Source organism: Pygocentrus nattereri, chromosome 2 (assembly GCF_015220715.1).
Source record: "Pygocentrus nattereri isolate fPygNat1 chromosome 2, fPygNat1.pri, whole genome shotgun sequence".
In the NCBI taxonomy this organism is placed as follows: domain Eukaryota; kingdom Metazoa; phylum Chordata; class Actinopteri; order Characiformes; family Serrasalmidae; genus Pygocentrus; species Pygocentrus nattereri.
In genome coordinates this window covers 24,863,096-24,875,314 of record NC_051212.1, presented here as the reverse complement: position 1 = coordinate 24,875,314, position 12,219 = coordinate 24,863,096, and the positions used below count along the sequence as shown (strand labels likewise).

General features: G+C 41.3%; 1 protein-coding gene across 1 annotated transcript; it reads right to left on the bottom strand.

Annotated features, from left to right (window-relative positions):
• Positions 1 to 41: 41 nt before the first annotated feature.
• Positions 42 to 7,758, bottom strand: cct7 (chaperonin containing TCP1, subunit 7 (eta)). Its single transcript, XM_017699661.2, has 11 exons — positions 7,656 to 7,758; positions 6,631 to 6,784; positions 6,378 to 6,484; positions 5,713 to 5,891; positions 3,996 to 4,167; positions 3,486 to 3,650; positions 2,914 to 3,102; positions 2,268 to 2,365; positions 1,681 to 1,813; positions 1,322 to 1,528; positions 42 to 710 (listed from the first exon to the last, which is right to left on the bottom strand). Exons 1-11 carry the CDS (start codon positions 7,659 to 7,661, stop codon positions 477 to 479), a joined length of 1,644 nt encoding a protein of 547 aa, XP_017555150.2. The 5' UTR covers positions 7,662 to 7,758; the 3' UTR covers positions 42 to 476.
• Positions 7,759 to 12,219: the final 4,461 nt, after the last annotated feature.

Sequence of the window (12,219 nt, the reverse complement as noted above, 5' to 3'; positions counted from 1 at the left end):
AGCAGTGAAAGAAAGAATCAATAAATAAAGAAGGCAGCGGATGAAATGTGAAAGTTCTGAATTTAATGGTCCAAATAAATAGTTCCACTGAATGACAAACTTGGGAACATACTGCAGTCTGGCTTGAATGCCCAACATCAGTGCGTCTACAATTTCACAAACCAGACAGCCACCTTTCTGGGTGTGTTGTCTCAGACTATTACAAAACAATCTGCCTCCACACAACCACAGCTAAAATCCTGCCTTACTCACAATTCCCACATATACAAGCATCAGTAACGCAATTACCAAGGTGGACTTTCACTGATGCTCCACAGCCTGGAGTAAAACGTATTTGGAGAGGGACAAATAGGCGTTTAGTAACAAGTAAGTAAAACAGGACCAAAACTGATGGCTTCCATGTGAGCTTCCAACAGTCCAGTGGCTACACTTATAAAGACCTGGACTGGCCAGGACTGGTGTGTGTTAACGAGGTTCTAGTGGGCATGGGGGGGCCTCCCACGACCCCTACCCCTGCCAGCAGGTACTGGTGGAGCATCAACGCTGGAGCGGGGATTCTTGATGGTTTCGTCCACAGACAAGATGAGGCAGGCAGCTTCTGAGGCAGCAGTCAAGGCATTAATGCGCACAATAGCAGGCTCCCACACGCACGCCTGAAAGTTATCAGCGATGTCTTCATTGTTCACGTCCACACCATACCACATTCCTCCCTGAGAGACAAAAACAATTAGTTAATGCATAGGCACTGGAGCAAAATGTGTTTATGACCATATCCTTAAAGCTTCACAATGCAAGTTTGGGGAATTGGAGATCTCTCTAGAGGGAATGCATGCAATGTGAATCAGCAACGCTACTTCATTTAATTAAAAAAAAAAAAAAAAAAAGTAAGCTTAAGTACATTTCTGGATACAGGTCATAGGTTCCTAGTCAAGGTACAAAGGTAGGGAACACATCCCAAGACCAGGGTGGAGAATCCCTGCATTACAGGCTAAATGCACTTTACGTAAAATACATTAAAATGTAGACAAATGGTGAGAAAACGGTGAACCATTTATCTTGTAATGTCTATGTACTTCAAATCTTTGTACCAGTGCTAACTTCTGCTACTAGCAGTATTTTAGCTCAGGGGTATACTCAAGCAATGTGTACACTTTTTAAATAGCCAAGTACTTCTGTAAATCACTCTGCAAAAGAGTGGCTGCTGTAAATGTAGTTCCCACAATTTATGAAAAAGCCAAAAGGTGTGCTCATTTATTCATGTGTCCATTTACCTGCTCTAGGGTTTTAATAATGGTGCTTGTAGCTGTATCTGCATTTGTACCTGTGCATGTTTAGCCCGGAGCTTGTTGAGGATATTGGTCGCATCAAATCCTGCATTATCACACAGCTGCCTCGGGATGACCTCCAGGGCCTTTGCATAGGCTCCAATCAGCAGTTGCTGTTTGCCTGGGATGGTTCTGGAATAATCCCTCAGGTACTTGGACAATTCCATCTCAATAGCACCACCTCCAGCCACAATAGAGTCATTCTGCAGTCAGGAAATTAAAAGAGGAATTTTAACAGGCAAGTGTGTGGGGGATGAAGCATTTTGTTCATCATATCCATCTGGTAAAAGGCAACTAGCATTCAGCAGGTTTTCAAATCTACACAGCTGTTCCAAATATAGGCAGCTCAACCCACCTTGATGGCTCTGCGTACAATCATGATGGCATCATGTAGTGATCGCTCAGTCTCTTCCATAAACTGCTCAGCCCCACCCCTCAGGATGATGGTGCAGGTCTTGGCCTTTGGACAGCCTTTGAAGAAGTTGTACCTAAAAAGAAGAGCATACATACATATTCACACACACACATGCATGCACACACACACCATTCACGACAGAAATGTGTAAATTGTTACTACTGTTAAAGTCTTCCTTTGATGTACTGTGGGTTAATTTGGGCCAGTGGGCACCTTTGGATTGCTTGAATGGCAAGTCCTGGTACTGTAATTTGATGGACATGCAAACTCCAACACAGTGTAAAATGCAATTTTACTACAATTATTTTATGTGATAAACCATGCTGATAAATGATTTCTACAGTTACATATTCTATGCTCTCCCAAGGTTTTTTTTTTTTGGCCAGCACATGTTTTAAATGATTTTTTTTTTTTTTGCTAGTTTAAAGGCTTTAATGAAATTTCTTTTTCAGAAAAGAACCAAAGATATCCTGAGATGCAGTCTGCAGTAGTGTGCATAAGCAGAGTTTTTGATCAATAATGCTTACCTCTCTCCTCCAACCTGCACCTCCTCAAACAGCTCACACAGACCCAGGACATCATCAGTGAGGGAACCAACGCTTGTCTGGATAGAACCCCCGCAGGCCTGGAGGAGACATCACATTCATTTAACATGCACAGTATGTAATAAAGAACTACTGTACAGGCAGAATATTTATATAAAGGAAACCAGTAAAAAAAATTACTGATGGTTTTGGCCTGGACATAGTACAGATTTAAACCCTATAAACAATATTCTGTCTCACAAACTAGCAATATTATTCAGTTTGAAGCAATCAATGCTGAATGGAACGATACAGAATTTCTGTAAAAGGCTGTCTGTCCACGACTTAAACATTTATAGAAATCAAAAAGAAAAGCTATTCCTTATTAACTTTATCTACTTGTCTAATTTTTGCTAATTTCCTGACTAAAACCTTATGACCATTAAAAACGTAATAACTTAATGTTTTGCCACTTTTGACTTAAATTAAATCATTAAATGATAAGCCTGCTGCATTACTAAGAAGCAGTGACATGCAAACAATAGGCCTGAATGCACATTTCCACCTCGTGGTAAAAGCCACCTGTTATGAGCAGTCAGAAACACTTAAAGAGGAGAACAGTTTATAGGAAAATGAGAATCTTCCATACCATCATGGTTCTTTTCAGATCCTCCTCCTGAACTCGGCCAGCACAGAAAAGATCTCTGTCAGCAAAGTACTGTGTGGCCACATCCCCGATAGGCAGTTTGGACAGAACCACCTTTGCACCAGACTTATAGATCTTCTCCAGCTTGTCATACAGGATGTTCCACTCAGCATCAACGATAGCCTGGTAGTCCTGGAGGAAAGAGCACATGCAAGAAGTGTGAGGGAGGCTTCCACGGCTCAACCTGGCTGAACGTAATACAAACATGTTATTTCTAAGAAACACAAAGAAAATTCATAGTGTGAAAAATTCCTCTATGTCCCTTACTAGATTAGCAGAGTTCACACTTTTTGCAGCAACCAAGATCATAAAACTCAGCAGTAAATGACTCGCAATTAAACTTCTGACATGTTCTACTGCAAACAGGTCATATTAAAAAGGTAGTCCCAAGGTACACAGTTAACTAACAATGGGGAAAAATGACATTAAAGCCTGGTGTCGAGATATTGAATCAAATGTCAAATCAGCATGGAAGTCTAGTTTACTGGACTGAAAGGAGAGCACTGTTTACTGACCTCCACATTGTTAACACGAACTTCAGCATTGTCCTTCTCTGCTTTCAGCTCCAGCTCGATGTTGAGGAGGGCAATCTTTGGGTTCTCATATCGTTTGGGCTGCATCTCAAAGCCAGCGTAAGAGAAGGTCTTCTTAAAGGCCACACCAGCCACTAGTTGAGAGTCCTACAGGGAAAAAATTGGAAAGACTTCTCAAAACAAACTATAACCCCTATTTCAAAAATAACAATAATTAAAATCCCTAAAATCTACTTAATCATTTTCACTTAACCATCTCTATAATATATGACTTGCGAACACAGAAAGGCCCAGGCAAGCTGGCACCTTTTAAACAAGTTGAAGTACTTAAGGAAAACAGATTCATGATAAGGTGGAAAATACAGATTTTCCCTTTGCTCAAACATAATGAATCTCATATAGAGGCATCAGTAATAACAGATATAAAAACATTGACTGCCAGCACATCTGCTTTTTCTACATTTTTTCAAAACTACTTTAACAACCCCTCACCTCCAGAGCTCCACCCTGAACTTTCTTCATGCCAATCATCTTGAGCTGCAGCAAATCATCCAGCATCATCACTGCGTCAACCACCATCTTGGAAAAGAAATCCTTCTGACCAGCAATTAGCTTGGAGTTCAGTGCTGTGGCAGCACACTTCTCCAACAACTGCCTCTGTTCCCTGAAAATAAAGAGACAGAGAGAAAGACAAATAAGAGAAAAATCTACAACTTGCATATACAGCAATGGGAAAAATTAGGACATCCCATTAAATATTTAGCTCTATTTTAAGTATCAGACATTATTTGATCTTCATCCAGAAGTGATGTAACTGCATCATCTCTGCAAAAACAATGACAATTTGACTTTGAGACAATTTGTTTAACAAAAAAAACAAAAACATTCCCACTAAGGAAAAGTCAGGACATAAGATGCCCTAATAGTTGATATTACCCCTTTGGCAGAAATAACCTCACTTAGACATTTCCTATAGCCTCTACCAGTTTCTGACATTGACTGGGAAACTGGAAAGTTTTTCCCACTTCTTCATGGAGAATTCCATCATCAATGTAATGTTTGAAGGGTTTGTGTATGCACAGCCCATTTCAAATCACTCCTATAGAGATGTTGTCAAGTAAAATCCAGGCTTTGACTTGGCCATTCCAGACTGCTCCATTTCTGTCATTCAAGACAATTTACTGTAATGTTTTGAGTCACTGTCAAGTTGCACAGTCCACCTCTGCCTCAGCTTCAGTTTTTGGACAGATGGTCTCACATTTTCCTCAAGTACCTTCTGTTACAATAAAGAATTCATAGTGGATTCTCTGATGCAGAGTTTGCCAGGCCCTGTTGCAGCAAAGCAGCCCAAAACTCCAAATGACATTTCCACCGCCACGCTTTGCAGTCGGTATGAGGTTCCTTGTGCTCAAATGCTGTGTTTGGTTTGTGTTTTCTGTTACTGTGCCCAAATAATTCAACTTTGGATCTAGCTGCCCACAGCCCGTTGTTCCAAAAGTCCCGGTCTTTGTCTAGGTGTCCTCTGGTAAACTTTAGTCTTACCCTCATTTTCTTTTCTGGACTTGCACACCTCCCATGAAAATCAAACTTGTACAGTCTCTTTCTGAAGGTGGATGCATGCACTTTGACATCAACTGTGGCAAGAGCTACCTGTAGGTCCCGTGATGACGTTTTACGATGCTCTTGTTTTGAGCTGTTTTCAGGCCCATTTCAGACTCCTATGCCTCTACAACCTTCTTTCTGAACCTTGGAATGGTGATACCACTCACAACGAAGAGTAAACCACAATAAATGTCTGGGGTTTAAAATGGACATGCTCCTCCAAAATCCTCTCTAATGGTGTTCTAATCATTTGCAGCTGATGCGGTGCACCTGATTCTAATTTGTCTTTTTAAACAATAATAAATGTATGAGTGTCCTAACTTTTTCCATCCTTGTTTATTTATATTACCTCCACCTCTCAAAAAAAAAAAAGTCTATATATTTTAATATGACAAAGGTTTTTCACTAGGATGTCCTGATTTTTTCACACGACTGTAGCTGAACTCTTAGAGCATCCATGTTAAAGCTAAAGCACTGTAAAAAAATAATTAAATTATCTACAAACCAAAATGAACAGAGCATTTGCAACGGAGATCTTTAAACAAACATGGTCCACTCTTCTACTCAGCAGCTGAAAATCGCTAAAGTAAATGCACATCAGACTCACTGCTTGTCATCCTTTTTGATAGTGACAGCAATCTCTTTGATCTTTTTGACAGCGAGCTGGGTTGCAATGCGGAATGCTCGGATAATGGTCTGGGGATGGAGCCCTTCCTCCACATACGGCTTCAACTGCTTCAGAAACTCGGCCGCAAGCAAAGTCACTGATGTGGTGCCATCACCAACCTGGAAAGATGTACAGTCATTAATCATCTCGTTAGAAACCTTATTTTATACACATTACAAAGTAATGCAAACACAAAATGCACAAGAAGTGTCAACAGTTGCAGAAATTAATTAAACTTAATTTAAAAAACATGTACTACTTCTTCTTGCTCTCATACACATCGGTCATCAATCATTAAGTCAAAAGAACAACTCTAAACAGACATGCACATCATCTGTGATCACAAAGGCCATGACTAGTTAATACAGCTTTACCATGTCCCTGATTAATTAACTTACAAGGAGGAAATAAGTCTCTCACATCAATGAAATACACACTGTACACTGTCTCTGGAAATCCAAGCTTAGTATACATCTAAATTTGTGAAAAACTGACGTTATTCGAGTGTAACTCTGTGTAAAATGAGAGCATAGCTTATAACCCTGACAGTCTTGGACAAATCAGCAAGTGATAAAACAAAACCTTGACTGAAACAGAGGCCTCACCTCAGCATCTTGAGACCTGGCGATGTCCACCAGAGTTTTGGCTGCAGGGTGAACCACATCCAGCAATTTCAAGATGGTGGCACCATCATTGGAGATAGTCGCTTTGCCTGCAAGCAAAAACACACAGACACAAACAACATAAGCACTTCTACTAAAATCATATTTGAGCCTTTGCAAAAAGAGACTTGCCCTGAAACATGCAGAGCGACTCTAACTCATCATCTTCATATTGCTCCCCTCCGTCTGCACTTACCTCTGTTGTCCACGATGAGCTTATCCATGCCCCGAGGGCCAAGAGTGGTCCGCACAGCCTCAGCAATGACCTGACAGGCATTAATGTTACTGACGAGCTGGGGGACACCCTGGGAAGTGTCCGTCCCCTCCTTCAGCAGAATTACTGGAGTGGGCTAAGAGAAGAAGAGGGTGTCATCTGAACAAAACGCCTCAGTAGCGATATGATTTAGACTCGCTATTGCTCCCCCCACCCCTTCACATGACAACAGTGATGGGCACCAGTGGTGGGGTGATGTCTGGGAGAGCAGGGTAGATTTAGAAAATGCCTGCGTGTCCATTAAGGGTCAAGAAAATCACAATCTAACGTTACATGTCCAAGGAGCAGCTGAACCCAAACAGCTTCATCTAGTTAACGCCTCTATTAGCTACACTGACCAGCGGGTATGTGCGTGAAACACTACTACACCGCAGATCTCCAGTGCGCTAAGTTACTAGACACGTACTAAGACTTGTTCGTGGATGAAAGCTCGGCTGGTGAAACCAAAGCCAGCGACAGTGACCGGCTGTAATCTCCGCCAGCGCTACTGTCAGCTAGCCGTTAGCCTGATATCCGTTAACCATCCACTCAGGGTGTTAGCCAGCTAGCCTAGCTGGTTACAATGGATAGGAGGGGCTTTCAGTTCAGCTCATGGCATCAGCTTAGCTTCAAACAACAAACGGACGAATATTTTGCGTATAATGATATTTTCAAAGGCGAGTGAAAACTAAGACTGGCCACCAAAGAGAGAAAACCCGCTACTGGACCAGATATAAAGAGCCACAAGTCAAATCCATCAACCACTGTCTGCAGCACAGGCAACCGGCCAGCTAGCATCGCTTCAATGACACCGTATTCATATTTCTAAACACCCAGTGGCGAAATATCGCCGCGTGGTAAAACAGCACAATGTCATCTCGGGCTGTAACCGTGTAGCTAAGCTTTTGGGGCGACTGAGCAGTCAGATGGAGGAGGATTTCTAATGAACAGCATGACTTCGTACTCACCATCATCTTTGCGGCGAGAGGAAGACCTGCCGGCTCCCACAATGCACTCGGGAACTCTCTAGAACAGGGGCCGTGCCGATTCTCCCAGTGAACAGCAGGGGGCGCTGCCGCAGCTCCGAACACGGCCGCTCTGCACCGCGGTACGGAGGTAAAGCAGTGATGAAGCGTTTTCAGCGAACAGTCCGTTCTGTTGTAGCTCGTAACCTTTTTCATCCACAAAGTTGAAAATACAGCTCCCTGTGGACCTAATGTCAGCAAACGGACCCATTCCAGTGACACTACACATTTTTAAAATGACAAATTCAGTTTAAACAGACAAACCTACTGCTAAAGTACCGTAAAGCATGACATCCTGACGTGTTTTCGTATAGTGTGAATTATATTTGTAGTAGGAATTTAGGAAAACAAGGCGTTTTCCAATTCATTTTAACTGGAGGAACTATTTTATACTAATGTGAATTCCATTTTGACATGTGGTAATTCATTTTACAAGTAAAATTAAGACATAACCCCAATTGTTATACGTTCATACCAAATGCATATAATTAATATGTAAACAGATCCTCCTATTAAAACGAACTGGGGCCAGCCAGGTACTTTTTAGTAGTAACTGAGTTGTTAAATTTTACAACAGAAAAGTTTCAATTTAACCTGGTAAATTTCTGTTTTACATATCAAAACATATGTATTTTACTTGTATTAATAACATTTGTACTTGCTTAGTTCATTGTTTCCTCGCACTCCTGGCTACTCCAGACCAGTTCACAAGCACATTATTAAGCCTTGGTGTGTGTGAAATGTTGTTTACATGTGCCTGTGTTTCCCTCGGTGTTCACTGGAGGGCGCTATATGACAAGGCACGCGGTATCACGGCCTAATCTCTGGTCCTGCACTTCCATTTCCTTCGTTTCACCCTTTACCCTCATATCTGGATCACACGAGTGCTGAAGTGAACGTTATAATGATGAAAAGTGGTCGAGCCTTTTATATGAGGGGGTTTTGAGACAAATCAATGTGAAAAGTCTTTTTTTTCCACATCAAAGAAGCGTTGAAGAACCCACTTTTTAAGAGTGCAGGAACAGCGCTTTCACTCGGGAGTGAGTCCCATTTCACCCCTTGCCCCCAGCACTTGGGCCACAGCCCTCTGTTTAGCGCGTTCACGTCTAGGGTTGGGGTGTCCCAATGTTAGCTGAGATGGCGGGGTAGGGCGAAGTGTTGGGGCTATATGGCCCTCCAAACGGAGCTTTTTCAGAGGCTCACTACAAACGGAGTGTGGAAAAAACAGGAAAACCGGCAAGATGACTGCGCGAGCGACCAAAAAACCCACAAATGTATATTCCCAGTTAAAAAATACGATAACCAACGTCGTTTCAACGTATTATGGTCGTTTTCTTCGTAACAAGCATAAAAATTCGCCAAAAGTATGCTAATGTCTCGGTAGCTAGCGAGCTAATTTTCCCGTTCCACCTTAAATAGTTCGGCAGTATTGACGCCTTTCATTGCAATTCAACTCTGTTGCACCGTTTAAGGTGGAAATGGACCATTCGAACAGGAATAGCTGATTTCAGCTTCGTATCACCAATGAATTAGCGTTAGTCGATAATAAATAGTTTTATAGCCCCTCTTGCAGGGTATTTAGGGTATATTACCCTAAATGGATCTAAAGCCCAGCAGCGAGGTGAACTCTTCCCTTCTCTGCGATCGCTGAAGACGGGCCGGGTCGCCTACAGAGCAGCTGATGATGAAGCCATGTGTGTGGTTTGATTTTTTTAATTTGAGGGTTGTCCCATTTCGTAGGGCAAGATTTCAACCATCACCCTTGTAACTCCGTCCCAAGGGGTTAAGGTGACATTGGAAAACAAGGGGTAGGGGTAAAAAGAAGAAATGGGATTGGGCCAAAGTTCACACAGTGTAAGAGTTATTAACTTACTACTTGAAACTCAATAAACTAAACCAGGTTATTATTTTTTGACCTAAAACAGCAAAACATTTTAACACTGTAAACAAAGAGGGTCTTTTTAAACATTTTAATAGTGTACAGACTATCTAGGCTCTTGTGTGTGAGAAAACGGTCATCTCCAGCTCTCTTTCTGTCCCTTTCTCTACACACACACATAAAACACAGACTAACCACATGTTCACATCCTTCTCTGCTCACTGCATATTCCTCAGAAAATGTAACCCCCATGTCCAACTGGACGTATGCTATTTTCCCCCAGTGTAACTACAGGCTTTAGTTACTGTGGTTAGTTAACGTAGCCTGGGCTGCAGGGGCGGCGTACACTTCTCTCTCTGATGCGTTTACAGTCTGTGGTTGAGCTCAAAGCTCACAAGGTTCACTGCTTTTAGACACATACAATTATCAGACATTTATACACATACGCAGCCTGCCTCGCCCTTTCGGAGGGTAGCCTTTAACATAGATATTTCTGGATACATTGGCAGACGACCCACCTACTGCTGTGTTCATGCTTACCATGGCTGGTTAATGGAAGACAGCTCAACATGTTTAAAATGTTAAGGGGTATTCTTCCTGTCTCAAACAGGATATTGATCACACAATGAAGTCTCAAAGAGTGAATCATTACTAGACATTCACTATTCTGAATGAAAAGGCAGAAACAAAATAAATAAAACAAAAAAATAACAATCATTTTGTGCCAAATAAAAATAAATGTCCCAAAAAGGGCTCTGTGGAGTGCGGCTAAAGCAGGCTGCCCAAAGTGTGGTCATATTGCCCTGTGATGACGTTTGATTTGGCCTGCTAGAATAACCCCAACCCCACCCCCTCGTCCAATTACGAATACGTTTTCATATTATACATAACTTTCTTAATTGAAACAAATTTGTAGTATTTTAGTAATAAAATGTAGTGCAATGCTAACACACACTGTACATTTCACTCTGGCCATCCCAGGACATACAGTGTGGGCTCCCATATCATAGAGGAGCCACTTTTAACCGTTTCCATTTCTGTGAATAAGATGCACTAGAGGTTTTAAAAAGCTTCAAATAATGTGAAAGTTATGTACTTATTAAAGGTTTTTTCTCAAACTATACATCCAAGAACCCTTTAAGAATGTAATTGACAATAATTGAAAGTCAAGCCAGCTCATGATAGGAGTCACTGTTAGAGACAAATATGACACTTCTCATCCAGCATTTCTTCTAAAATCAAGGGCATCATTAAGAAAGCTGTCCACCCTCTGCTGCAGTAACAGCTTGTACTCTTCTGGGTAGGCTTTACACCAGCTGTTGGAACATTGCTCTGAAGATTTGATTGCATTCAGCCTTAGGAGTGTTTATAAGGTCAGGTACAGATGTTGGATGTTTAGTTCTGCATCACAAACATCCTGCTCTTTCTAAAGCTACTGGATGGAGCTCCATCATGCCTCACTTCAGTTCCACTTATACAGCTTAAGTCAATGCTTGGCTTTGCACATGGTGACTTTAAGCTCATGTGAGGCTGCTTGAGAGCCCACTGTTGCCAGTGCTTTGCCTTGGAGATTATACAAGCTGCATGTGTGCAGTTGAACACCTGTGTCAGTAATGAGTGCACCTTTAAATAGCTGAATTCATAATTGGAATGTGTGTTTGGGCACATTTCAACATATACGGTATGTTTAAACAAATTAGACCCATAATGAAGATTTTTTTAGTTCAGCAGTTTTTTTTTTGTTAGCTATAAGTTGGTGTGGAAATGAAAACCCGTCTTGAATGGTTTCACCATGCCAGCTCAACTCTGCACTTATAGCTATAAAATTACAGAGATCCTTAAATCTGCCCTCCGTATAACTCTGTCTTTACCTTCTCACTCTCTGTCATTACCTTCCTTCTTCCTTTGGCCACTCCTCGACTCCTCCCTTGGTGTATGCTTTAATGTGGATGTGGGGTTTTATAGCTCTGCGTATGTGCCATGTGTGATGGAGTGTATGTAGCACTCACAGTTGTTACAATGTTACAATGCTACATGTCATACAGTGGGATCCATATGTCCGTGATGTCTGCTTCCATTTAACAATCTTTTCTAATATACAATTATAAATTATAGTATCAGCTTAACAGCTTAAGTGAAAATGAGAATCTTTGACTTTTTACATGAATTTCAGAATTTCATTAATATTTGGTATGTCTCTCATTTGCTTGAGAGTGTTATGGCTTTGGCTGAGTTGTTGATCAGTGACTGTGAACAACCACTTCACAATTAATCAGCCTCTTCACAGGCCTGATCAATACACTCACACTCAGAGCATCTTAATAGCTACTTTGAGATCGCATGAAATCTCAGCAACATAAAAGTGTGTGTGTGTGTGTGTGTACACCTTTAAAAAAACACCCACCTCTTGCACAAAATGAGCATGCATATATATTATAGCCTGCATTGCAGTAAAAAAGTCAGCTGTCATTAACAGAAATGATTTCAACAAGTCGCTGCTGTAGAAAACAATGACCAATGATTAATGATGACGTCAAATGAAAATCAGTTGTTCATTAATTATCAGTAGTGGTTAACAGAAAGGTGGTAGAGCCACATTTTAAATCTGTTGCAAAGGTTCCTTTTCAA

Bases quoted from the DNA above. Each gene is read 5' to 3' on its own strand.
- cct7 (XM_017699661.2), bottom strand. The intron at 3,103-3,485 runs GTCAGTAAACAG...TCTTTCCTCCAG, and splicing joins TTCGTGTTAACAATGTGGAG to GACTACCAGGCTATCGTTGA. The intron at 2,366-2,913 runs GTATGGAAGATT...TGTCTCCTCCAG, and splicing joins ATCTGAAAAGAACCATGATG to GCCTGCGGGGGTTCTATCCA.